Raw genomic sequence first — 26,544 nt, 5'->3', positions numbered from 1 at the left:
GTGAGTGAATATGCACCACCATTTTTATTATCAATTAGCCTACAACAAATTTGAATTGTCCTCCCCAGGGTTTTTACTTACCAAGCACAATATTCCTGAGGCAATGCTTTCTAAGAAATTTTTGCCTGTGTGGAGTTCAGTTTCGTGTGTGTGTGTGTGTGTGTGTGTGTGTGTGTGTGTGTGTGTGTGTGTGTGTGTGTGTGTGTGTGTGTGTGTGTGTGTATGTGTGTGGAAGAGGAAAGAAAAGAAAAAAAAACAGCTAGAGAGACACAGTAGGAGGGAGGGAGCGATGAGCCCAGTATTCACTTTAAATCTGAGGGATTTTTGAGTGTTTGGCTGCAGACGAGTGAGACTAAGCTTAGACTCAGTAAATCACTAGAGTGAATGAAACTAATCTTTGGATGGAGAATCGCTACGGCAACATGAGGTCTCTGTGTTTGAACTTTGCTATCACCTGTCTGTGGCTTCTTCCTTCAGCGGTGAGTCTGCTCTGCTCCTGAGATTTCTACACTAAGTGTTGCAATAGCGGCACCAGGGAGTGTTACTGCTCATATATTTCTATTGACCATAGGGCTCGTAAATCATATTTAATCAAACGAGCATGGAGAAAAATAATTAATCTAATATTTTTTGCTGCATTTACTCTGTCACTATTCATAATGTTGGAATACAATTCCGCTTTTGTTTCTTTTATTGCCCAAGTGAGCCAGTGTGAGCTGTTGAAATTATACCCAACTTAATGCTAGTTGAAAGCAGATAATAAACTCCAGATATGAAAGATAATAGAAAAGATCAGGTTATATAGAGGAATCTTTCATTATTCAGAGAGGTGAGAACAAAATTATTCCATTGCTCAAGAGACTGAACTTAAACTGAGAAATGGTGAAGGTTTCATTTTTTATCCTGAGATGATCTCAGAACTCAAAGTTGACTTTTCTAATAGATTGTGAAGTTTCATCCTCACACTTTCTAATTGTTCCAGCCCTGTCTCTCTTCTCTTCCATCTGATCTTCTGCCTAGTCTTAACCTCAGCTCTCTTAATGCACACACTGCTGTGAGGATCTGACAGACAAGCATCTGAACTGCAAATCACATCTGTTTACTTAATGAATTTAACTAGTTGACAACACAGGCTTTGTCTATTTAAAAATGTTTAATCTCCTCAGGGTTAGGAGAATACTGCTGTTTTAATTTTTTGTAAAGTCTTTAAAACTGACACAGTTCGGATGTTCTTTGCATGTCGCAGGAATGTTCTTATCCTTAAAATAAAGCAAATATTCTTCTCAGATTTTGCAGTATATATATTTTTTTGCTTCTGCAGGTGGTTTCTCATGTGTTGTGCTTGCATCCCCTCCTCCGCTGTTGCTCAGTTGCAGTCACTGTGCTGGCATCTTGACACTGAGCCAGTGACATGGCTGTCACATTCTGAGCGCCAATTAGGGTAGGTGAGAACAGCACATAGCTGGAAGTTTTAGGATTGTAACAATAGGCACACCTAGAGCTCACTTGGTTTTAGCAGAAGGCCAGGAGTGGCACACAGGGATGGGCTGGTTACAGGCGCTGAAGATCCTACTTGATCCTAACATGGTATTTTGCGATTCAGGCAAGAATAACCCAGAAACTCCCTTTGTCATTGACACACACAAAAAAAAAAAAAAAAAAGAAAAAGAAAAAACAAACAAAAACAAAACACAGCCCCACCTCTCCAACTTAATGCATAATTACATTGTCTCTGTTTTTTTAAAGGACAGAAGATGAAAAATCTGTCCAATTAGTTTTTAATTCTTATTTACTGTATATTTGACATTCAAACATGCTTTGCATGTCAACTGTGTAACCAACGTGGACAATATTCCTCACACTAACATCCTTGGATAAAGCTTTTCTTCACTGGGTTTTTCATATTTTAATAGAAACAGCAACAGACCTGGCTTTAGATGTAAGAGTTCATCTGTGTAATGTAAATAGTGGCTTGTTTCATGTTTTTCAGTGTTGTGAATCTGTCAACTGTGGGGGACAGTTGGGGGAAGTTAATCATTTACCTCTGTGGACCTGATGTCTTCATCTCTGTGGTAGCAATGAAAACATATGTTATCATGAAAAGCAACTACAATTCCCAGGAATTCTACATATTAGGATGTGCTACAGTAACATGTTTTTGTGTTGCAAAAGCTGCACATAATCTGACAGCTCTGCATAAGTACTTTGTCATTTTATTTGGCAAAGAAATTTACATAGTTACAAATGTGACAGAGTGAGACAGTGAGCGAGAAAAGGAAAGAGAAACATCTTTAAGTATGGCTAAATAGCACATTTATGAAGAAGATCCTAAAAAAGTAACAAAACAGATGAATAAATGTAACAACGCAATTCTTTATCTTTTATTTATTACTAGTTTGCAATCCAAATGCAAACAACTGTGAAAACTGGTTTATTTAAGAGGCAGATGACTTCAAGAGAATGAAGAATTTAGATGGCTGAGGCATGTTTGAAAGAGGAGCTCAATGTGAAAATTATACTTTAAGTACTTTAGGTAGTCTGGTCCTTTTCATACACTATGTACTTAAAATGTCCCTTATTTAATTGATACCTCTGAGACTTGTCATATACCTCTCAATTCCAAGTATATTGATTAATAAGCCTGAAGACTGAGTCCTTTTTCAAGGTTGCACTGAAAAGATAATTGACTATTTTAACAAGGGAATGGGAGAATGTTTGAAGACAGACGACCAAATTAAAAAAGCATTAATGACAGTGTGGATGGGACTGTGCCTCCTTGCCTAAAGGAAATAACCTATTGATCACAGCTAACTTTGGAATAATTATTTTATTCGATCATCTGCTATAATGTAGCTGAAAAGAATCTGACCTTTACTTGTGGAAACTTCATCAGCACTGTTTTATCTCCTTTTTGTCACGTTGAGTTGATTTCTAACACAATCTCGATCATCCAAACAGCTTTCATATCCCCGCTTGTACAGATACCTGAAATATGAACTATTCTCAACTCTAAGCAGATACTTTAAATACCAGTAAATCTAACAGTATCTGCAGACTGAACTCACTCACTTGAGCAAAACAAAGTTAATAAAATGGTTGTAATGTGGTTTCAACCCGTCCCACTGTTTATAGGTGTTTATAGGATTTACATGTTGGTGCCGCCTGCCCTCTCTGTCTTCCCCAATGGGGATTTAGTTTTTGTTGTTGTTTTTTTTTTTTTGTTTGTTTGTTTGTTTTTATAAACACATCACAATAATGTTGCTCCATCAATACGAATAAATTAACAAAGTTTGTTAATAGGCAGAAATCAGATCAGTTTATTTGTCAAAGCAATTTTATTTAAGTTACACAAGTCAACAGCAGGATTAATCAAAATGCTTTACAGAAACATTAAAATTTTAGAAAATAGGAAGCATAATTTAAATTGAAAAACAGCAGAAGATGGAAAAAGAAAAAACACATTCAAGTTTTAAAAAAATTATATATTGTGATACACATATTTCAAATGCTTTCTTTTGCTTTTTCTTTTGTTTCTATCTTTGTTCAAAAGTGGCTCAACTGAAGGTTATTATCCAGGATAATAGGGAAATAGCTCTCCAATATTAAATTTGATGTGAACTTTAAAATATTTATTTCAGTACTTTGACTAAGTTCATAACATTCAGTGATTTGAGGTTTTGTCTAAAATCTTTTCAATATTTTAACACTAAAGATTAAAATGCCTAAATTAGAAGAATGTCTGATTTCAATAGATGCATGTAATCAATGAAATTTTTCTTATTCTAACAGTTTTAAAATTTTCATAATGTTGACTTTCTTTTGCTATTCGCAGGTCCAAGAAACACCCAAACCTCTCGTCTTTAAGAATGCTCCGTGGGGAGATGAGGAGGTGGGAGGAGAAGATGCTGAAGGTGCAGCTCTCAAGGTTAAGCATGCCTCCAAAGACTTGCAGATCATCTCCACCAAACACAAAACCCCTGCTTATGGCTCACTTAGCCCTTATGGATGGCCTCAGAACTTTTCACAAGCCCCTGACCAGTATCTGTACCGCCCTCCTCCCAAATCCAAACCTCCTGCTAAAACCTCTACAAAGGCCAAAAAGATCCTTGGCTGGGGAGATTTTTACTTCAATGTAAAAACAGTGAAATTCAGCCTCCTTGTTACAGGAAAAATCGTGGATCACATCAATGGAACCTTCAGTGTCTACTTTCGTCACAACTCATCCCGTCTGGGGAATATATCAGTCAGCATTGTTCCTCCTTCCAAAGCTGTAGGATGGGAAGTTCTGGATCCAGCATCTGAGAGCAGTCACACCAAAAACTCTGTCCTGTTTCCAGATCTGACATCCCAGCTTCCAAGCCCTCCTCAGTCCACCAGCTCCACTCCTTCAGAACAGCAAAAATATCAGCGGGACATGATGATGGTGACTGAACTCAACTGCCGCATCGAGTACCAGAGAACCAACCGCTCCAAGAAGACTAAGCCTTGCATGTATGACCCAGGCCAGACCTGCTACTCAGAAAACACCCAGTCTCAAGCAGCCTGGATCTGTGCCAAACCCTTCAAGGTTATATGCATCTTCATTGCTTTCACCGGAACGGATTACAGGCTGGTGCAGAAAGTTTGTCCTGATCGCAACTTTCAGACGGAACCGAATCCACAGCACCTGGGCTGATGGATACTGAAACTGAGACAATTAACTGTTAATACATCATTTATACACACTTAAAAATTATTAATTCAGTTTCAATTTAGATCCATGACTGACTGTTTTGAGCACATTTTTAAATTAGAAACTAGTTTCTATCTGGTTTGTAATTGCAGTTTGAGCCAGAATTGTGGTGACAGCAGTGTTTTAAAGCATGAGCTTTGTTGTCTGCAGCTGTTCTCATTGCCCAAAACATTACACAGTGTTTTATTTTGTGTGGTGTTTTAGTTTTTCCTTTTGTTTCATGGTTTTTCTAATGAAAATTGATAAGGTGTACTGTTGATTTCTTTAGTCGGTAATTATATCTTAGCTCAGCAATGTAATACTGTACATATTTAAAAGTATAAATGTAGTTTTTTTTTAAAAAAATAACAACTTTAAATACTTTTTTTTCTGATGATAAAATGAACTTCTTGCTTTTATGTTTTGTAACAATCATCAATCAAATGTCTCAGTTTTAGAAAGCTGATAATGAAATAAGTTAGTCTAGCGGCCATTTTTAGCAGTGACACAAAGTACACATATCCCTGGCTTTTTTCCAACATTACCTTACCTTTAGCCTTTGTACCTTGCAAGTTTTCAGTTCTCTCAAGGCCTCACCTGCCACAAACATGCTGTATCTGTCATTGAGGCAAACATTACGGGTAAGTTCATATTTTTAATCATTCATAATATCCAAGATTGCTTGAATGTAAACGAGTTTTTGCTTTGTATTTCCCCCTGCATGCAGAAGCAACTCTTACTTATTCACTTATGTCTGCAAACGGGGTTAATTTGTCACCTCAGCTTACCATAACCTTGATTTGCAAAGGATGCTTTGAAGATGTATGATTTTTCTGTTGCGTTTTCAAATTGTGTGTAGAAAAGAGAAAAGTATGTTTGTTAAAATGTTTATGAGAATAATACCGCATTGTGCAGTTCACATTTTATGGACAACTTCTTATTCGAAAAGCTCTGAAAAAATGAATATAAAAGACAAAATATTCAGTCAACGTGTCGTTAGGCTTCAAGAATTCAACAATAATGTGTCTGTTATGCAATAGTAACACTCAATTACCTAACTATCATGCAACTACAAACTGGTTTTAACAAACAAGACCCTGGACGACCCACATACAGTTTTTAAGTCCAAGGTTTTTCATAACTGCTCTGCTAAATGTAATGTTAGGTTTTGCCACTGCCTTTCATTTAATGGCTTGTTTAGAACATCAAAAGACATATTATTCTAGTACCCTTGTTTCTAAACCCCTGCTGAACAGTATTATAATTTTGAGTGATGAAAGCGTTTTTCTGTGCAAGCTCACTCTTCATGATGGTTTCAAAGGACAGCAGAGGAGCAATCTTGGACCACAACAACAGCAAAAAAGAAACACACAGAACATTTCCCCCCACCCTTTTTTTTGCTTAGGCCATTAAAAGAATGGAACATTTTGAAATTTAGCACAACATTTTCCAGAGTCTTTCCACTCAGGGAATAATAATCACTCTATATGAGGTTTACACTGCAATTAACATTGTTCTGTTTTCCCCCAGTGCTTCACGCTGAAGCCCCTCTTCCTCAGGGCGGCTGGGTGTTTAGGGAAAGAGGGGCAGATCACAGCAGAGTCATGCAAACGAACCGTCAGCAACAGAGGTGGGTGGACGGGACAAGAAAGCCTGGCTCAGGATGACCCAGAAATGTGGAGCCTCCTGCAGCAGGAGAAGGACAGGCAGTGTCGGGGGCTGGAGCTGATTGCATCAGAGGTGAGACCTGAACATGTCCATAGACAGAAGCATGATCAGTGCATCACTCAGTGATAAAAGAAAGAAAAAGAAAAAACAAACATGTACTAAATGGAAGATTTTCTCTATGCAGACTTTATGTAAAATGTGAAGACAGCCAGCCTTGTTTGGGGTCTCAAATGTAACTGTTTAAATATTTACTCTGTGCTTCGTATCACACATAAAGTTTGCATGTGAAAGTAGTGCTGGAAAAGCAGGTGTGTGTTAGCAGGTCAAATCCAAGCTTCACTGCACTTACACGATTTGTATGCCATTGTTTGCTTCTTCATGTAAATTCCCTTCTGTTCATCCTACTGAATTGAACTCTTTCCATATTGTTGAGGATGTTTTAGCAGCTAAAATAAAGAGCAGCAACCTAAACACGATTAGAATGCTGAGATCTCATTAGATTGTCAGATATGATGAAAACTTGTACCAAATATGAGGAATTTGCATAACGTTGATGAGAAATGTTGTTACATACATATCCTCTGAACTATCATTTGGTTTGTAAAAATCCTGGCTTCCAGTGAGTGGCAGTGCTTGTCAAATTCAAAGCTTTTGGCTTACAATGCAATGATGGCTCCTTTCTGTCTTTACACCTTGGTCCAGAGCTAGACTCCCTCTCGACAGTTACGCTCTACTAGTGGAACCCGTCTAGCGTTACCACCACAACATGGGGTTAAATCACAAGCCAGACTCTTTTCCTCTGTTGTTCCACGGTGGTGGAATGACCTGCAAAACTGTATTCGAGTCCTTATCTACTTTTAAGAGCAAGTTAAAGACTCAGCTCTTCAAGAACTTCTGCACTTAGTTTAATTCTTCTGTTCGTCAGAGGAGTTGGAGAACCTGGCCCAGTTCTTTGCAACAAATCAGCCTTGAATTAGTTGCGCCCAAGACGGCGTTGTGAGATCTATTGTTTCTGTATGTTAATAACAGGACTGATGCAGGGAGGGAGGAGAAAAAAAAATGCAACAGCTTCGTCTCACAGAACTCACAGCAGTCTGACAAGCACTTATCTATAATGTCCTCTTCTGTTTTATTTTTTACTCATGTTGTTCTCACTCTCATATGTAAGTCGCTTTGGATAAAAGCGACTGCTAAATGGGCACAGAATAGAATTAAATAGAATAGAATAGAATAGAATAGAAAAACACATATAACATAAGATGGTCCTTTAAGCACACACACACCTCACTGGGTTTTATCTAGAAGCTGTGGGGAAAAGAGTAAGCATACTGTCTCATTCTTCAGCAATTATGATTCCACAGCTCTACCTGTCACAATGACATCTGAAAAGATTTTCAACTTCATGTGCATGTGTGTCAGTCATTCACTGCTGCAGGCTGACTCCCAGTAGGGATCTATGTTCTTACTTCAGGAATACTGTCAAATGATCCCATTAGCTGCCTCACTGATGTTTTCTACTGATCTCCACATTTTGAGTTTAGACTGCAGGGGCGTGGGGGGAGGGGGGTGCTTTTGCGTGGCAATACTTGGTGGTTAGAAATGTCATAAAAAAGTTTTATTTCAGGGTGGGGACTATTTCCAAACCTCTCTAAAATGATTGAGGGATCCGGGAATACTGACAGGTTTAGTACCATAACAAGACAAAGGGGTGGCTGAAGAAGTTATAGTGAAAGACTGAGGGGGAAAAATAAGCAGTTGTGAGAGTGGGAGTGAAACTCATAGAGTAAAACTCATTTGCAATCACATCCTTTTCTTTCTGCTCCCACACATAACAGTAGCAAACACTTATTAAGACTTGTATATATATATATATATATATGTATATAATGTATGTGTGTGTGTGCGTGTGTGTGTATGTATGTATGTATGTATGTATACACTGATTATTAAAAATGTCTTACTTGTCCCATCAGAACTTCTGTAGCCGGGCAGCATTGGAGGCACAGGGTTCTTGTCTTAACAATAAATATTCTGAGGGATATCCTGGACAAAGGTAAGAACATAGAAAATACACTTATATTATTGTTAGATCAGTGAAAAGATTTTTATATGCATGTATTTTCATATAAAAACAGTTAATTTTACTTCCATAGACTGTGAACTACAGTGTGTTGCAGATGATGCACCTCAAACACCGGCATACATGGCACACCATTATGCAATGCAATGCAAGATACTCTGACTCCAAATTAATGGCTACAAAATGATGCAACATAATTTGAAATAGTAAAAAATAAGACAATGAAATATAATATGATGCAATGTGGTACAATATGACAACACAATATGACATGATACATTGAATATTATACATGAATTCGATGCATGATGATACTGTATGCATAATATGATGTTTTTCAGTACAGCAGGATTTGATTGTTTATGAAATAATAGCCTATTATATGCCTTACTCAGTGTGTTTGGGCGGCTTTTCCCAGGTACTATGGAGGTGCTGAGGTTGTTGACCAGATTGAGCTGTTGTGTCAGAAGCGTGCGCTAAATGTCTTTGATCTGGACCCGAATGTGTGGGGTGTTAATGTCCAGCCATACTCAGGATCTCCTGCCAACTTTGCAGCCTACACATCAGTGCTGCAGCCTCATGACCGCATCATGGGTCTGGATCTGCCTGATGGTGGACAGTAAGTCTACCAGTTTTAGCCAGAGATACAAAATCAGAATAACTCTCTGACAGTAAATTCAATCTAATTTGAAAGTTCATAGAAATGTTAATAAATAAACAAATTTCAAAGGTTTAAAGAAAAATTATTCTTTCTAAAATAATCTAACTATTACAATGTTACATTTTAAATAAATGTCTCAAGACATTTCATTTGATTTTTTTAAATGTTTTTCCATATGTGAATATAATAGCTGCAGGTGTGTTAGTTGTACATGCAGTATGGATGAATTATTTTATGCAAGTTGTGTGAAATATTTTACATATTCTATGTCTATCACCAGCTATATAATATATATATATATATATATATATATATATATATATATATATATATATATATATATATATATATATATATATATATATATATATATATATATATATATATATATATATATATATACAGTGATAGACAATAATAGGTGTGAAATGCAGTATACCCAGATTTTCCAGCTGAGTTTGGCTCATTTTTTAGAACTATACTATGAAATTCACACATTTTCTTCATGAAATTATAAAGAGAAGATTGTGTTTCTACTTGAATGGAGTAAAAACTACTGTGTGTAGTATAATGAGGAAGATTTTTCTTTAACATGACTTTCAAATGAGTTATTCTTTACCACAGTTGTTTATGAAAATCAAATCAAATATACATAAGAATTCAGATCAGTGAAAATAAGCTACAGAAAAACAACAGTATGTGTATTCTTGTACTTGCTTGTATTCTTGTACTAGCTTTTAATCATAAATAAAAGCTGTTAACCCTTTTCTTTTCTTTTTCCAGCCTTACACATGGCTACATGACAGACAACAAGAGAATCTCAGCCACCTCCATTTACTTTGAATCCATGCCCTACAAACTGGATGTGAGTAGATGCATATAATAGTCCAGATCAAATTTTTAGAAACCTTAAGAATGCAAGAAACATATGAGACAAAAACATTTCTTTTTTTTCTCTTCTTGGCCTTCTGCACTGTTACAGCCTCAAACAGGCCTGATTGATTATGACCAGTTGGAGAAGACTGCCCGTCTTTTCAGACCTAAGCTCATCATTGCAGGAACCAGTGCCTATGCTCGGCTCATTGACTACCCACGCATGAAAAAGGTCCCTTGTGTTGTATTTATAATGTGGTGAAAGACAGAATCATAAACATCATGACAATAGCAGATAAATAGACACATTTAATGCTGCATCATGTGTGAAGAATAAGAAAACCGCTGTAATTGTTTAACTTTCAAGCTTTTACATTGGTTAGGTCACAATGTGTTGAGAACAATGATGAATGAGCATAAATGTTCCTCAGTTGTGTGAGGAGCTGAATGCCTACCTGCTGGCAGACATGGCTCATATCAGCGGCCTGGTGGCAGCTGGTGCTGTTCCCTCTCCATTTCAACACGCTGACCTTGTCACCTCCACCACCCATAAGTCCCTGCGTGGAGCACGGTGAGAACCTTTCTTTTGACCACAGAACTATGTTTATGCAGCTGAGGGCTGAAACACATGAAGAGAGCCAGTTTTTTGGTTTCCTGTTTCTTCGCAGGGCTGGTCTGATCTTCTACCGAAAAGGTGTGCGGTCTGTCAACGCAAAAGGTCGGGAGGTCCTCTATGACCTCCAGGACAGAGTGAATTTTGCTGTGTTCCCATCACTACAGGGCGGACCACACAATCATGCCATTGCTGGGGTGGCTGTTGCACTCAAACAGGTCCATGTCAATTTTACATACCAATATTCAACATAATCTTATAAAATCTAATAAAAGAGTGAACCCTTCAAGGGAAACAGACTGAAGAAATAGCTTAATTTCATTTGCTCATGTATTAAACATATAAGTCCTGCAGTGGTTGTCATCTGAAATATTCTGATATGATTTTTTTCCCACACATAACAATTTCTCTCTCTACAGGCTTCCACTCCCATGTTCAAACAGTATATTGCTCAAGTGCTGCTGAACGCCAAAGCCATGGCTAATGCTCTGCTGAAGAAAGGCTACACCCTGGTGTCAGGTGCACATTTCATACAAATTAAAATATACAAAGTTTCTGTATTCTTTCTCCAACTATGAAGTTAGAGTCAGCCTTTCTGCAAGAGTTGCATTTCTACCTCAAAGGTGCCTGATGCAATTGCTTTTTTTATTCACTCTAACCTAATTTGCATTCTGTTTTTATGGTTTTGGAAAAGTTAACTTGGCCTTCACTTAAGTGGAATGGAAAGAATGCAACATTAGTGGAATTTTAATGAAGCAATAATAACTTTTGTCTGTGTCAGCATGAAGGCTTAAGAGGAGAATGAGGGAAACTTGCAGTGTTCTTCATCATGACACACTGTTGACCTTATTATGAACTGAATTTAGATTTAACTTTAAAACGTAGACATCCTCCTCTGTCTTCCTCCTCTTCCCTTCAGGTGGAACAGACAACCACCTCGTCTTAGTTGACCTTCGACCTTGCGGGATAGATGGTGCTCGAGCTGAAAGGGTTTTGGAGTTAGTGTCCATCACTGCCAACAAGAACACCTGTCCTGGAGACAAGAGTGCCCTCACTCCTGGTGGGCTCCGGCTTGGTAAGCAACTCCATACATGGGAAGCTTGAACCCAGGATGTTGTAAATGTTGTTGAATGTCAAAGCATTGATCTGTCATTCAGAGATTTTTTTTTACTTTTTCTTTTAATCTGTCAAACCAGATTCTTCCTTTTTTGGTTTTCTGGTGTTTTATTTTATTTTTTTTTTTTTTGCACCAGTGTTTTTGTTTTAAGGGTGTATCAGCTATTGTATTTGTATCTGTGTTAGTCCCACTTTCAACCAGTTTCTTAGCTGCTCCAGATGTATCCTTTTCTCTACTTTGCCAACACTGATAAAGTATCAAACTAATCTAACAAACCTATTTATGTTCCATCTATTTTCTGTCAGGAGCGCCTGCTCTTACATCCCGACAGCTTAAGGAAGCAGACTTTGAAAAGGTTGTGGACTTCATTGATGAAGGGATTCAGATTGCACTGGATGTGAAGACCAAGACCGGTAAGCTGGATTTTCATTTTTGTGTAAGCTTGTGGCCAAGATGTATACTTGTGTATGCATTTTGAAAAGACAGTATGATGTTCATTATTTTGCTTTCATTAAAGTTTTATTCTTTCTGTCTCCCAACAGGAAATCTTGCCAGCTTCAAGACCTTCCTGCTGAAGGACCCGGACACAATTTCACACATTGCAGAGCTCCGCCAGCGGGTGGAGCTATTTGCAAGGCCCTTCCCCATGCCAGGATTCACTGACCACTGAACATGAATAAAAAGACAAGGCATTTTATCTGTCACAGCATGACAATATCCTGCAGAAAATGTCTCAAACTTTAAACAGTTGTGCTCAAGTGTAGTGGCACCCTCCCATTATTTGGGGGAAAACATATAGCTGTCACTCAAATTAGTTAAAAATGACAAAAAAAAAAAAAAAAAAAAGAATAAAAATCAAATGGAAACCATGAAATTTCTTTTGAATTGTGGTTCATTATAAATATTTTAAAATAAAATGCAAAAGTAGCCTCTTTTTTCATTAAATTATATTTGACCATTTATTATTAGTTTTTTTCACTTTCAAGTTATTTGATAGACAATTGTAATTTTAGCCTTTTCTTAAATGCCAAGGTGCCAGTACACTTGAGCATGCCTGTGTTATTCCATAATGTTTACACTGATCATTTTACCAAGGTAAAAAGTCTAAGAGTCACATCGTACGAAGTTGCTGCTCAAAAGATATTATAAAATGGTCAATAACATCTGATATGTTAGCTGCCTTGTTATTACAGTATAAAAATAAAGTAGTTTTTTTATGATGTGTAATTTAAAGGTTTTATTGATCAACCATATATGTTGTGGATAAATTTGGTTTGGTTAATCCTCTTTGATAAGAGCAACTGGTATTATACATCATTGGAAAGCCTGATTAAATACTTTTACAAAAAGGTATGACTTTCACCTCAGCGAAATCTGGGAGAAGTGCGCTCATTATAGGTGCCAAAATCCCCTCCAATAAGAGTATCTAGCTCCAGAATGCCATTCCAGTATATCTGTCAATCAGTTAGGAGCCAATCAGGTGCCAGTCAAACATCTGTGTCTGGCACATATCTGGCTAGATTTTAATCTTATTACAGGAGGGAATGCCTACACAGGATTTTGGTGTATGGTGTGTGTATGTATGCACTATCCACATGATTAGCTGTGATGATCACTCCACAAATCTACAATCTTTATAAGTTATACCTTGTTGTAAAAGTGATTAAACGGGCTTTGCAGCGATGTCTAATACACCAGTTGCTGGTAATACAAGGGAGATTTAATTGACCAAACACAAATTTCCTTACTATTTGTGAAAATTTTTCCTTAATCTGGTAAGAATTTCCTCTTAGGTATCCACAAATGGTGAGTGATGAATAAACAGATACTGCAGATAATGTGTGGTTGTCAGAATAAAAGACATACTTGAGAGGAGTTGTAAAACTTGACAAATTTATAACAAAATATTAGGGTGTATAAAAATAAATGTGTTAGATGCTGCCAAACTGTTAAAAATGCAAATAGCAAATACTTTTTCCCCTTTAGAAGGACAACATACTGAGATTTTTATAGTTTTTCATTTGTATCAAGTTTAAAGATGATTTGCTTTGCACAGATTATACTGATAACTGAAAAATAAAGATGGAACTAAGTAAGAATATTACATTTACCAAAGCTGCACTGTATTTTAACATTCAGTTTTCCATTAAATAAAGAGGACATCTGTTTCTTATCCAAAGCTGAGAAGTACTTCTTGGTTATTTAAGCAATCTGTCAATGTACCTCTTTTAGAGCCCTCAGTGATGTCGGGTTTAATCCAAGTCCTTGAGACACTCACAGCAGTGATGTTTGGAATTAAACTTGGGGTTATTAGTTTCTCAAAGCCTCAAATGCATCATGATATCTCAGAAGGAATGGGAAATTAAAAACTGAAATTGTGTATATGTGCCATAAGCACTTGCTGCCATAGCAACGATGTGAAGAGGATGATTTATGTTTGCAGTTGGAAGAGGGAGGATCCCCTGCAGATTTAGTAAACACTGATCCATTTGAAGCTGCTGGAATTTCCTCCAGCCATTTCCTCTCGGTGTCATCTTCAGGGAACAGTTGAGAAAAAGAAAATAACAGCTGATCCCTTGACATAGACAGAGTTTTGACAGGAAGATAGTTAGACCCAAGGATAGATGCAGTAAACCAGTTTTGATGTGTCTGCTTCATGTGGTTCATCCTGAACCTCAAACATGGTATTTGTTCAGTTTTACCTATCATTCAGTTGTCAGCCAGTCTTTCTACTGTAAAGACTTGAAAATATCTCCAGATTTAATTATAAATAAACAAAGTAGGTGAGATCATTGTATATCAAAATAAGCATTACAATAGTATCCATAGTTGTTGTAAAATGTGACAAAATGCTCTAAGAAATGTTTCTCGATTGAATGAGCTCATTATGTTCCTTATCTTCATAGAATGCTTGTTATCACCAAATGACACCAATGATATCAAAACGGAAAATTAAAATTTTCTTATGTCAATCCAAATTACAACAAACAGACATTATAGGACATATTTGATGGCAAGTTGAACGCCTTATTTCACATGAGAGATCTTCACTGTCCTCAATAAACTTCAGAAGTCTCATTTTTGTTTATAAAAGACGTACGTCCTCTCACTCTTCTTTAGACTGCTGCAGTATTTTCTTCCCAGACACATGAAAAGATCAGACCTCTTCTTTCTTTCACTTTGCATCAAATGGCAAACTTTGTGATTATTGTATTTTGATGTATTTATTTATGATTCAGAGAAAAGATTTTCCTCTTCACAAAGCAGTTTTAAATGAGCCTGGAACATCAAGTTTAGTGTACTAAAGAACTACACATTTATTTTACATAACAGCTGAATGGGCTTTTGTTTTCAGGCATTTTTTTTGTAATTTGCTCAGCTTTTTCATTCTGTTCTCACATCAGTTTTCAAGACACCGATTTTTGCTTCAGTTCCTGCCAGAGGAATGTGTCCCCTCTACAGAGACGAGGCAGTTGAATCCCAGGTCAGAGGACAGGAATGTTCTCAGCCGCGTCGTCAGAAAACACACACTGAAAGGGACACAGGAAGCATCACAACACAAATAATGACTGATCTGCTTCATCTCTATGTGACTTTCTCATGACCTGAAAACTCTTCTGTGTGTGATATTTAAGGGTTTTTAAAGTCCTTGAGGAAAATCATTTGACCCCTCGTGTTTCATCGTTTTGGGTCAGTGAATAGTTCACTGCAGCAGTGAACTATTCACTGACCCAAAACGATGTCACTGCAGTCCAGGAGGATTTTTATATTTTTGTTGATGCACTTAATTCATTGAAGATATATACATAGATCAGATATGCTGGTAAATATAAACATCAAATATTCTGTTAATGAATCGGTTTGGAAAATGAATGAATGAATGAATATTTGGCGGTTCATATAGACAACATACTGATTTTTAAGAAATGTGCCCTAAATAAGGCAAAGAAACTACAGCAAAGCAGGATTTTCTTAATAAACTGTATGATTTCGTATAAGATTGCTTCTTTAAATAATTTAGAGGCTTTCCTGGAGAGTGTTCTGTCTTTTGCTCTCATGATCTGTACTTTTGTAAACATGTATCTTCCAAATCAGAAAGAAACTGCAATTCACACGTGATTAATATAGCTGGGAGAATAATTTAAGATGATCAGATGGACATATGCTGCTGAGGTGAATAATCATCTGATTTTCAAAAGGACTTACCAGAACCTCAGTGACCTAATTCATCCTCCCTTTCTAATATTCATGAGAAGTTACAGGCAGAATTCTGCAATTGGAGATCAAATCAGTGATGTACCTTAAAGAGCTTGCGGGTTAGAAACTCCCTTCCCCCCCAAAAAATGTTATCTAATAAAAAAGATGACAGGATGTCTTTATGTTTGATGACTTCTAGGAAATCAGTGTACACTGTAAGGGATAATGTTCTCTACATGTTAGAAAAATGATTGTGTGCAGTGTGCATTCTCTGGTTATACAAACAGTGTTCTGCTGTCAGATGTCAACACTCCCTTGGGAAGACTGTTTGGCAGTGACTCCTGCCACCTCTGATTCTTACAAAAAAACACTGGGCTGCTGTCACATGTCACGTGCAACACAACCACTGGTACACACACATGGAAACGGTGGCTGTACTAAATAAGCATCAGCTAACCAGGCTACAAAGTGACAGCTGCACTGCCAACAGATGGGTCTGCTCCATCAGTCACTGTGTGGAAAAAGATCTGTATCTCATTCAGTTTTATGCAGGTGTCTGATAAAAGTCCCGTTTGTGTACATGTTTCTGGTAAGAAAAAAAAGAAGAAACAACACTTCTTTAGATGCGAATCAGAAGATCTTTTTTATTGAGAGATTCCAGCCCATATATATATCTTAATTTTCCATAACTGACCATTTAAATGTAGAGTTTAGTAGCAGCTAAACTTACAGTTGGCATCAGTTATGGAAAACATGAAGTCTTTTGCAGAATAAATTCGGTGTGATGTATCACAAAGGTTTTATTTTCAAAAGTACTGAAATGCTCTTCACTTGCATTTAACACATTAGTGAGATCTAAGCTATACAAGACAATATTTGTAAGGCCCAGTCTTATTGATTAGCTCCTGAAATACAGATTAGTTATCTTATAAGTTAGCCTTATCTGAACTCATCCTTATGAACTTTTTAAATAAATTGGTGTGTTTTTTTTCTTTCCATTACATGCAAATAGAAGCCAGTAAACAAAACAAAAAAAAAAAAAAAAAAAAAAAAAAGCCAAATCTTCTACTGACATTGTTGGTGTAAATTACATATGAATTGTTTGAACTTTTCTAAAACATCCAACATCTTTTATTTTATGATCTAACAATGAAGTGTCACTGTGATTCGCAAATAAAGAATGAAAATGCAAAAATAATCTCTCTTGAGGAATTAGGTCTATTTAAATATGTATAAATGCTGCATTTTTCAGTATGCTTACATGACAGGACCGTTCTCATCAACCAAGTCACCAGCATCTTTATGCAAAACCATACAGGCTCAGATACACACAAAGATTTTGAACACATCCCGATCTGGGGTTCATTTCAACGACCACCTGCATTGTTGAGGTAAAAGGGGACAGAAAGAATTAATCTGACCCAAGATCAGGATCTTCTGGGATTTTAATTCATCATGGTTTGTGAGATTCAAAATCAGGTCCCTCCTTCTTCAGATTTTTGTAGTCTGTGGTGATAGACACAAACTGTGGAAGAAGGAGAAAAAGATCAAATACAATGGATGCTTCATGATTCAAAGAAATTATTTATAAGTCAGTTTTCATACGTCAAATGCAAATTGGGGCTTGTATGTACAGTATGTGTTGTATTACCTTATACTGGTATGTTGGGTCAAGTTTATTCCATGGCTCGGGGTTACTGGTCTTGTTCCAGCTAAACACACCAACAGATATACAGAATTAAAGCATATTAGTTCCTGTAGAATTTGATATGAAGGATTCCTGTCAAAACTGCTTTATCTTGACACATGCAATAAGACAATGAAAATCAACATGAGCAAAGCTGAAGATCAGTCTTTTCCAGCCTGCTGTTCTGTCAAGCTGATGAGTAGTTGGAAAAAACAATAATAAAGGCAGATGGAGAAGGAATTTTGTTTAGCTGCAGAAGAACAGGAAACCCAAACAAGAAGTGGGGGATGGATTAAAGACGATCCTCATTGTTGAAAACAATCATAAAACAAATCCCTCTACTTTTTCTGAACGCAAGCTGTCTCCACTCTACGTGCCTTTTTTACATAAACAGAGATTCTCTTCAAGATGAAAGGGACACTGTGTTACTTTTGACTCAAAGATTTGCCTAATGTGAATAATGGAGGATTTCTGGGCTCAATATAACAGCGCTTGACGTGTGTTGGTGCTGCAAGAGGGCTGCTCTCTTCAGAAACCAGACATTGTAATTTTGCAGGAGTGGCGGATCCGTCTCTCGTGGGATCATGTGACCTGGAGCGCTTTGCTTTATGGCTCCCCTTCTATGAACACAAAGAATTCTGATTTGTGCCACTTTTTCCTCCTCTTTGAACATAAAATTTGTCATGGCTGAACCAAGTAAGAAGGTAAAAACAGTACAAGAGGAGGTCAAAAAGAGAAAATGGGAATGATTAAAAAAATAAAAAGTATCTAATGAAAGAACAGTGTGGATGCAAAACCCATTCTGTTTGCCTCCGTATTATTAGACTAGTAAGTTAGCTCTTTGTCTGTTGTCCAAACTTACATGATATGCAGTTTTTATATCTTTCAGCCAGCGTTTTTTCAAAACAAGGGCAGTAATTGCCCGATGAGCTGCAGAACATTGCAGTATATGTCTGTCTTTATTTTGCAGTTTAGTAGAAGCTAAATGCACCAAGTTGAAGCTAACTGGTTACAGACATTGTGAACAAGTTTGGCTGGTTTGCATGCAAAACATGCATTTCCTATACCGTAATTTCCAGACAATAAACCAATACTTTTTTCACACAATTTGAATGCTTTGGCTTGAACAGTGATGCAGATACTATTTGGGTTTTTATTGGTAATCAAGTTATTTTGCACTTTAAGCGCATGCCCTCATAATGGAAAAGACACAAAGAAATACATGATGTAGCTTTCAACTTAAAGGTGATTGATGTGGCTGTTGAAGAAGGAAATAAAGCTGCTGCAAGCTTGGGGAAGGTACGGGTTACATTCAGGTGCGCTCAGTAGCCTGGAAATTGTGGTAATTCGTTAAAATATCAAAAAAGTAGCAAAACAATTAGCACCTGGTCTGGTTTAGTTTTATGGTTTTCATACACTATTTAATAGAAAGCTGTACTACTGTAATCTCCCAACAACAAAGGCTAATGCTGATGTTTTTATAAAAATAAGTGATTGACATGAGTTTTGTATAAGTTACTTTTTTATTCAATACTCAAAACAATAAATTATAGCAATGCTTTTGAGGCAGTTTTTTGCTATAGTGTCATAGATGGAGACCGGTTTAACTTTACGACATTGTCCTGTTGCCTGTGGGAAGCCACAGGTTTAGTGGCCAAAAGTAACAGTATTCCATAAAAAACATAGCAAGCAAAGAAGTGTCAGGGGTCACAAATTAGATTTGATTAAAGATGGATGCTTGATAAGGAGGCCCCACACAACCATGTGCAATTTTTACTAACAAGACTGGTTCAAGTTTGCCAACAAACCCAAAGTTATGTCAAAAACAATTACAACTGTGTGATTCTAGAAAATCAGGCACAAACCACCGATTTATGAAAAGTCTGCAGCTACCATGTGGGGGCAACAGTGGCATTAACTGAACTCAAGGAGCTTTGATGAGCTGCACAGCCATCACTCTAGCCTGGAGTATTGAGCAGGCATCAATAAATCTCTCAAACAAACTGTATTTCACTCTGCTGATTTAAAAACCTTGAAAGTAATAACAATGAGCCCATTCCTCAAAATACCATTGTTATTTGGTACAAAGCACTTAAATCATGCAGTGGATACTCCTATCATTTCACTTCATAAACAATTAACACAAGAGTGATGTTGATGCAATTAGATCACAGTTAGCACCAGCTATGCATTCTTGTAATTGTGTGAGTAAATTTAGTTTGTTTGCATAATTTCATCTGCAAATAGCCCAAGTAACACACAAAATGGTTAACAAACCATGTGTTACACATATACAATTATATTGACTCAATTTTCTTGGCATATACCACCTGCTGTCATATTGATGAGGTGTTGTGTAAAAGGTGACTCGTTTCACACACTACCTGACTCTTGTCAAGTAGTGATTGAAGCTAGTGACTGAAATCATAAACACCAGCTCAGCATGGTAACCAAAAGCAGGGATTTTTTTGCCCCTGCATCAATGTTATTGTATTTGATCAAAGACAGAAGTGAAAATTCAACGTCCTTACGTCACATGAGGTCCTCTGGCCAACCGGATAAGATATAAAGATGCTCCACCCATTCCCAGGCAGATAAAGAAGAACTGGGGGATGAGCTGAAAAGAGAAAGAAATAACTAAATGATTAGACGTCCTCGTCGTTTTTCAAATACTATGCAAAGGTCTTGAGCCACCAATCCATTTTATCAGTCTGCCTAAATCAATAATTTGTCCAGCTGTCTGATATATGTAGACAAAATTATTTCATCCTTTAAGTTTGGTAGTTGTTAAATGATCACAGGTTATCTTCTACTGACTAAACAATGAAAAATATTCTCTGAAAGTGGTCAGGGAGGAAGACTGGGATGAAAAAAGTTAATTTAAAAAAAAGTCAATGTAAAAGAACAAAGCTAAAAGTCAGAAACTTAGTAAGCTGCTGCACAATGCCACCTTCAATTACAATAAAGTCTCTCTCTCTCTCTCTCTCTCTCTCTCTCTCTCTCTTATTGTATTATATTGTATTTGATAGCGTTGGTTTGTCTGTTTGTCCATCTGTTAGCAACATATCTCCATCAAAAGGATGGATTTTTATTACATTTTTCGGTAAATCTCAGAAATGGAATAAGGAACAAAGGATTAGATTTTGGGGTCTACAAGCACTATTTTACGGGCAATTTGGACAGAAATCAGACAAAGCAAAAACTCAATATTTTCTATTTACCTTCCCTCATATAACCTTGCTGTCTAAAAAACAGATGCCGATTCTCTTTTAGAGATCAAGGATTAGTGATCACCTAACCATCCAAATGGCTCAAAAAGCTCACTGCCAACTGTCTAGGAGGTCATTACTCATATATGCCTACAAGAAAGGGGCACCATACTGCTGAAAAATGAAAGGATAGAACCAAATTAAACTGTAACTTAAAGGCTTAATTTTTGGCATGTTGTGCAATGTAACTCACTTCTAAAATTATTCTAATTCTTGGTATTTTCCTTTCTTGTCCATTTGATAAAGACTTCAAAAATTATAACAGTTGTATTACACCAACAGTGCATACAAAACATCCCACCATGAAAAATATCTAAAAATATATGTCTGAAAGTTGAAGTTATGTCTGCATGGTTTGTTCTCATCAAATCCATTTCTTCATGGCATCAGCTTCAGTATCAGTAAATAACAAAATGAACATTCCTAAATTAAAAAGCACGTGCAGCATTTTTTAGGAAGTATAGGAAGTTATCCAACTCATTTAGCTGCAAGAAAATTGAATTTTGTCAATTTTGTGAAATAGTTTATTAGCCATAAATAAACATCATGCAAAATACTGTAGCTAGTCATTAAAACCAGCTCTATTTAATGCCTTTGCATTATTTGCTCCATCAGGTGTACCAGATAATCAGCTCCTTATTTGGCCCTTTAGAGATTAAAGCTTCTGTTAGAGACACGATCTGGGCAGCTGACCAACACCAGCTCTGAGGATTAATTAGGGGCCTGATTGTGCCCCACAACCATCATCATCCAATTGAACCTGCTGACACTCATTACTGTGGCTACTGCAAGAGTGTAAAGGGCTTTCATTTAAAGAAACAGTTCTTAGGTACTTAAGCACTTCCTTGGGTCACACTTCTGAGTAACATTCTTCAGGAAAACATTGCTAGTTAAGTGAAATTATCTGACCGTGTTTTTTATTCTTTTAAGTGCCCCTCTTGAGGTTTTCAAAAGAGATTTGCCTTTGGTTCATTTCCTAAAATGTTTAAATTATCAAATGAAAAAATATCTAAAAGCTTTATAGAAATCCAAATGTGACCAAGAAAGAAGTATTATATTTTCATCTTTGTGAGCCATATCTCATGGATTTAACTGTGGGCAGCTTTATTATCCAATAGTTTGTATCCCTGAATTTTTTATCCTCTTTCTTGCTGTTGTAACAAAAGAAGAAAGCCATCAGCGGTCACCAGGTAATTATCAAAAGAAATGTTTATAATTATAGAAAACTGCCAAGAAAAAGAAAAGAAAAGAAAGAACAAGGTTTGATTAGGAAAATCTCATGATTTATTTATTTATTTATTTATATATTTATTTATTTATTCGTTTATTTGTTTGTTTGTTTGTTTGTTTTTACAACAGGTCTTGTATATGAGGATTGAAATGTCTGCAACTATCTTGTTCATTCTTCAGTCTTTTCACATCCTTTTTGCTAGAAGATGTTTGTTTAATTCCAATTAATACACCAATTGTTTTCTCTTTAGGTTCAAGTTAGTTACATTTCAGGCTAAGCTATATTTGCTTTTTGTTTTGTTTGGGATTATCTGATTCTTTTCATTTTGGAGATGTTCTCCTGTCAGCTTCTCAAGACCAGTAATCATCTTGCCATTCTGCATTTAGATGTGAAACAACAGATAAAAGTTTGGACACACTTTTACACTAAATCAAACAGGAAAGCAAATCTAAACTTTTGACTTAATTCTGTCTTGAAATATCATCTTCCCTGCATTAGAGCGAAAATAGACCAAAATAGGCAAGTGTATGGTCTTCCCTAATGCCATGCAATCTGGACATAATTAATCATATTTCAGCCGACTAAAAACTGTTCTCCCAAAATTCATCAATTCCAAATTTCTATGTAAATGTCAGTAATTCTAAATGAATTTGACATTCCTGGTTTCATGCAGACCCTTATCCCTTTACCAAGAGGCTTTCTCAGTAACTGTTAGTAACTGTTAGTCACATTTTTTGCCAGTACATATTTACTATAGGAATCATGCAGGTCATGTGCCTCTTTGACCTACAAAGCCATCCTGTAAGGAGATAAGAGTGAAAATGCAGATAACAAAACTGAGTTGGACTGCAGTGTGTGTTGCTGATAGCTGCTGTCAGACAGCCTGTGTTTAGAGATGGTTAGTCCAGATTAAGACAGATGGCTTTCTTCACTCTTCTCTCAAAATATTTGTGCTCTCTTTCCAAAATCTAGACTGACCTCAACTGGTGACACTCAAAATCCTCAAAAGCCCTTTTCCTTTTACAACCATGTTGATTCATGTGTGTAAATGACCTATATGTGGTCTAACCAGTCATTGAGGTGTTGATGTCCCCTCAAGCCAATAAAAACATCACTATGTTCCACTCATATTCTCTATAAGGCCTCTTCAGACTTTTTCACACACCGTCAACATGTTGATATTTATTGTGAACATAAGACTGGTTCTCTTCTTTTAAAAACATTGTCTGTGTAGCTTTCTTCACTCTGCCTAAGCAACCACTGAAACACCACACCCACATTTCATTTTTGAGTCATTTTAGAAGCATTCAGCCATTTGTTTTTGTTTGTTTGTTTGTTTCATTTAAGAAAAGTCACTTAAATCATGATATGTTCATGCTGCAACCCTCCTAACCACTGCTTTAGTTTATGGTACTGATGCATCACTCACACATAAATGTTGGTGATTTTCAGTTTTTTTTAGACATTTGTGAATCAACTTAATTTACTAACTTGTTCAATTTAGGCACAAAACACAATAATTTTGGGCATTGCATGACTGTGACTTTAAAGACTGTCCATTTTTCACTGTGTCTCTGGCACTTTATCTGCCTGGCTGTCTGTTCATCAGTCTGTCATTCTTGGCTGTCTTTTTACCAGACTCAAACTTTCAGACTGTCTGTCTCTCTAGCTGTCTCTCTGCTGTAACTTCATCAAGGAAGTTTGTTTAATCTCACAGGGATTTTCTCTTTGGAGCTTTTTTCCTTCTCTCTGTTTCTGTCCTTCTCTCAGCTTGTCTATTAAGATGATAGACCACACCAATGTCCTCTGGTAGAGTCTCATTGGGATTTCCTCCCTTTAGCTTCTCTGTCTTTCTCCAGGGAGACTGGTGACAAGAAGTTAAAGCTCTGTCACTCTTTTCTGTGATGGCAGAGCTGGTTAAAAATGCAGCAATAATCCCCTCCCCTGTGGGTAAAACTCATATTCTAAACCAGCAGCTCCTTTCCGAGCTGCTTAGATTTAGTCAGTTTAGAGCTGGGGGGCTGTTAGGAGATGCTGATATGTTATTAAAGTACGAAGCGGTTTCCAGTTTGACTTGATTTTAAAACGAGTCACTGGAGCAACTTAACTGACTGAATTAGAGCGGAGATAAGATTAGATTAAACCAAATTAGACTTCTGATTATGTCTCCTGCTTAGACCTATTTATTAACCAGCATCCCACAAACACTCCAGGAGGTCATTAACACTGTATATGTAAAAGAACAAAAACTTTGTCTGCTGACAGATGTTGTATTTTGATATACATGGTTAATTACAAAGTTACAATCATTTCTTCGGAGCTGTATAGTAACTTAATAAACATATTTTTGATTGTTAAACAATTTGCACTCAGTTGACAAAACAAAATGAGAGGGAAGTAAAACATATATTTTCATTAACAGCATCAATTATATAAAATTCATAACTTTACAAAAGCCTATTTTCTATATTCTGAATTACTTCCATCCAAATAAATTTATCTGACCCCTAAACTGCTGATTTCCTACAAAAGCTTTCAGTCATGAAATACTTTTAAACATAATGGACATTGAAACCAGCTTACAAAACGTGAGATCAAACATGAAAAAAAGAAAGTCTACTTACGCCAGGGTGTTTTTTGGCATGCTCTACTGCTGTCCGAAACATCAGTGATACACAGATTTATGCACAGTGGATTAAATAAACTAAGTGTTTTCCTTATCAACAACCACAAGCTTTACACTGACGTGCACTGACAGGATTTGGACCTGTTGCTTTTTGCATGTGGAGCAAGGAAAGGGGGAAGGGGAGGAAGAGGAGGAGGAGAAAGAGGTCATTTACATCTAATTACAGCTCCTGCTGTTCTCTTGTTGGGTGATTACATGGTGCTGGGCACCATGAAGCAGTTTATATTTTGAAGGTTTCATCCTATTAAATTCTCATTTGATATCTATAGATAGCTAAAACTCACATCAGACTGCCCCATGAATAGAAACTGATGAACCTCCTGAAGAGAGCTGATAGACTTTTTCTCCAACATTTCCTTCATGGTGTTTGAGACCTTTTTGGAGCTGAGTTAAGAAAATGGAAACGAACACAAACACTGTGTCTTTTTAAAGACAACTGCAGAATATCAGTGAATATGGACCCCCTGTCAGTTACACAATGACAAAGACACACAGAGGACTGAGCATTCAAACTTACATTTTCTGTAAACATATCTAATGAATGGGTGCTAATTGTTATGACATGTTATGTTCCATCTTTGTAAAACCACCACATGTAATTGATGCTGGATTTTATTGGCTTGATTATGGTTGCAATTGTGGTCATGGACACCCACTTACCATTATCTATATCTATTCAGACTTTTCAGAAGACCAATCTGCAATGCCAAAGACATACTCAAATCTAAATTTTCAATAGCATGACAACTTAGCCTTGCAGTGAGGTTTCATGAAAAGGATGATCACATTTGCAAGTGAAATAGGTCCATCAGGTGCTTCAAAGATGATTCAACCCTGAAGAGTTTTGCAAAGGAAAATTATCAGTCCTTGACCTATTTGGACATATAAAAAAGGCAACTAAAAAGAAAATATATAATATAAAGTAAAGGAGAAAAACTAACATAATTTTTCCCTCCACTTAAAAAAATATGAAATGAAAGACTTTAACCAGTAGAGATAAGTAAAACACTGACATCAAAACAGAGTGTGCTTATCAAAATATATCCTCAATTTTGATTTTTTTTGTTGACCATTTACTGCAGACTAGTTTAACTAGATCTAAATTCAGATACAATCCAGTTTGGCACTTCAGATAATAAAGCAGCACTGTTTTATGTGAAAAGGATTGTTCTGGTAAATACGTGCATTTTAGTGACATTCATTTTTCATTGCATCATCAGATATGTAATTTATATGACGCATTTCAGGCAGCACAGTGATCTTTAGCAAAACTGGAGCCACTGGATTTTTCAAAATTCATTATACTGACTATCAGCTTCATACATGCCTGCTTGTGGTAATAAGTCTCATACAGAGCAGGATAGAGTTGTCTTGTCAAAGTGTAGCAGTCATGTGAAAAAAGGAAATATAACTTTTTATCCTCTCAATGATAAAGGTTTAAGTTTTTTGCATACCTAATTTACAGTTATATGTAAAACAATAAGTGACATGTTATACAGTGTTGTGAAATAAATTAAACTTGAATTAAATAATTTAAAAAAAAAAAAAAAAAACTTTACTAATCCCCTGAGGGAAATTGTTATGTTATAATGGATTCTTGTTTGTTTTTTCATTTCATGATTAGAAATAGTCATAATTTCACTGTCAAATCTTTTGTAGGAAACATGTTTCTAGTTTTGTAAAGTTTTCCATCTAGAGCTGCAGTCCTGCAAGTGTTGGGAGTTTCCTTTTTGCAACCTGCTTGACTCAAA

At 36.5% G+C, this 26,544-nt stretch overlaps 3 protein-coding genes across 3 annotated transcripts; 2 read left to right on the top strand and 1 right to left on the bottom strand.

Moving 5' to 3' along the window:
- Positions 1–401: 401 nt before the first annotated feature.
- On the top strand, positions 402–4,675 carry LOC306755482 (neurexophilin-2-like; the record flags this gene model as incomplete). Its single annotated transcript, XM_079239879.1, has 2 exons — positions 402–479; positions 3,833–4,675. 2 exons carry the CDS (start codon positions 402–404, stop codon positions 4,673–4,675), a joined length of 921 nt encoding a protein of 306 aa, XP_079096005.1.
- Positions 4,676–5,319: 644 nt separating this feature from the next.
- On the top strand, positions 5,320–12,393 carry LOC306755337 (serine hydroxymethyltransferase, mitochondrial-like; the record flags this gene model as incomplete). The annotated part of the gene is made up of 12 exons (XM_079239694.1): positions 5,320–5,352; positions 6,257–6,451; positions 8,353–8,432; positions 8,878–9,078; positions 9,904–9,985; positions 10,103–10,225; positions 10,425–10,564; positions 10,662–10,824; positions 11,026–11,125; positions 11,526–11,681; positions 12,029–12,136; positions 12,266–12,393. The coding sequence occupies 12 exons, from the start codon at positions 5,320–5,322 to the stop codon at positions 12,391–12,393; spliced, it is 1,509 nt and encodes a 502-aa protein (XP_079095820.1).
- A 4,157-nt stretch (positions 12,394–16,550) lies between these two features.
- Positions 16,551–24,859, bottom strand: ndufa4l2a (NDUFA4 mitochondrial complex associated like 2a). Its single transcript, XM_079238837.1, has 4 exons — positions 24,732–24,859; positions 20,139–20,224; positions 17,572–17,632; positions 16,551–17,445 (listed from the first exon to the last, which is right to left on the bottom strand). The coding sequence occupies exons 1-4, from the start codon at positions 24,771–24,773 to the stop codon at positions 17,374–17,376; spliced, it is 261 nt and encodes an 86-aa protein (XP_079094963.1). The 5' UTR covers positions 24,774–24,859; the 3' UTR covers positions 16,551–17,373.
- Positions 24,860–26,544: the final 1,685 nt, after the last annotated feature.

The sequence above is a fragment of the Telmatherina bonti genome (assembly GCF_933228915.1).
Source record: "Telmatherina bonti genome assembly, chromosome: 4".
Taxonomy (NCBI): Eukaryota; Metazoa; Chordata; class Actinopteri; order Atheriniformes; family Telmatherinidae; genus Telmatherina; species Telmatherina bonti.
Note: the sequence above shows the minus strand (reverse complement) of the source record. Positions and strands in the feature narration are given on the sequence as shown.

Coding starts and splice junctions, on each gene's coding strand:
- ndufa4l2a (XM_079238837.1), bottom strand. CDS start 24,773: ATGTTTCGGACAGCAGTAGAGCATGCCAAAAAACACCCTGGC. Junction 20,225..24,731: donor ATGCCAAAAAACACCCTGGC/GTAAGTAGACTT, acceptor TTCTCTTTTCAG/CTCATCCCCCAGTTCTTCTT. Junction 17,446..17,571: donor ACCCAACATACCAGTATAAG/GTAATACAACAC, acceptor CTTCTTCCACAG/TTTGTGTCTATCACCACAGA.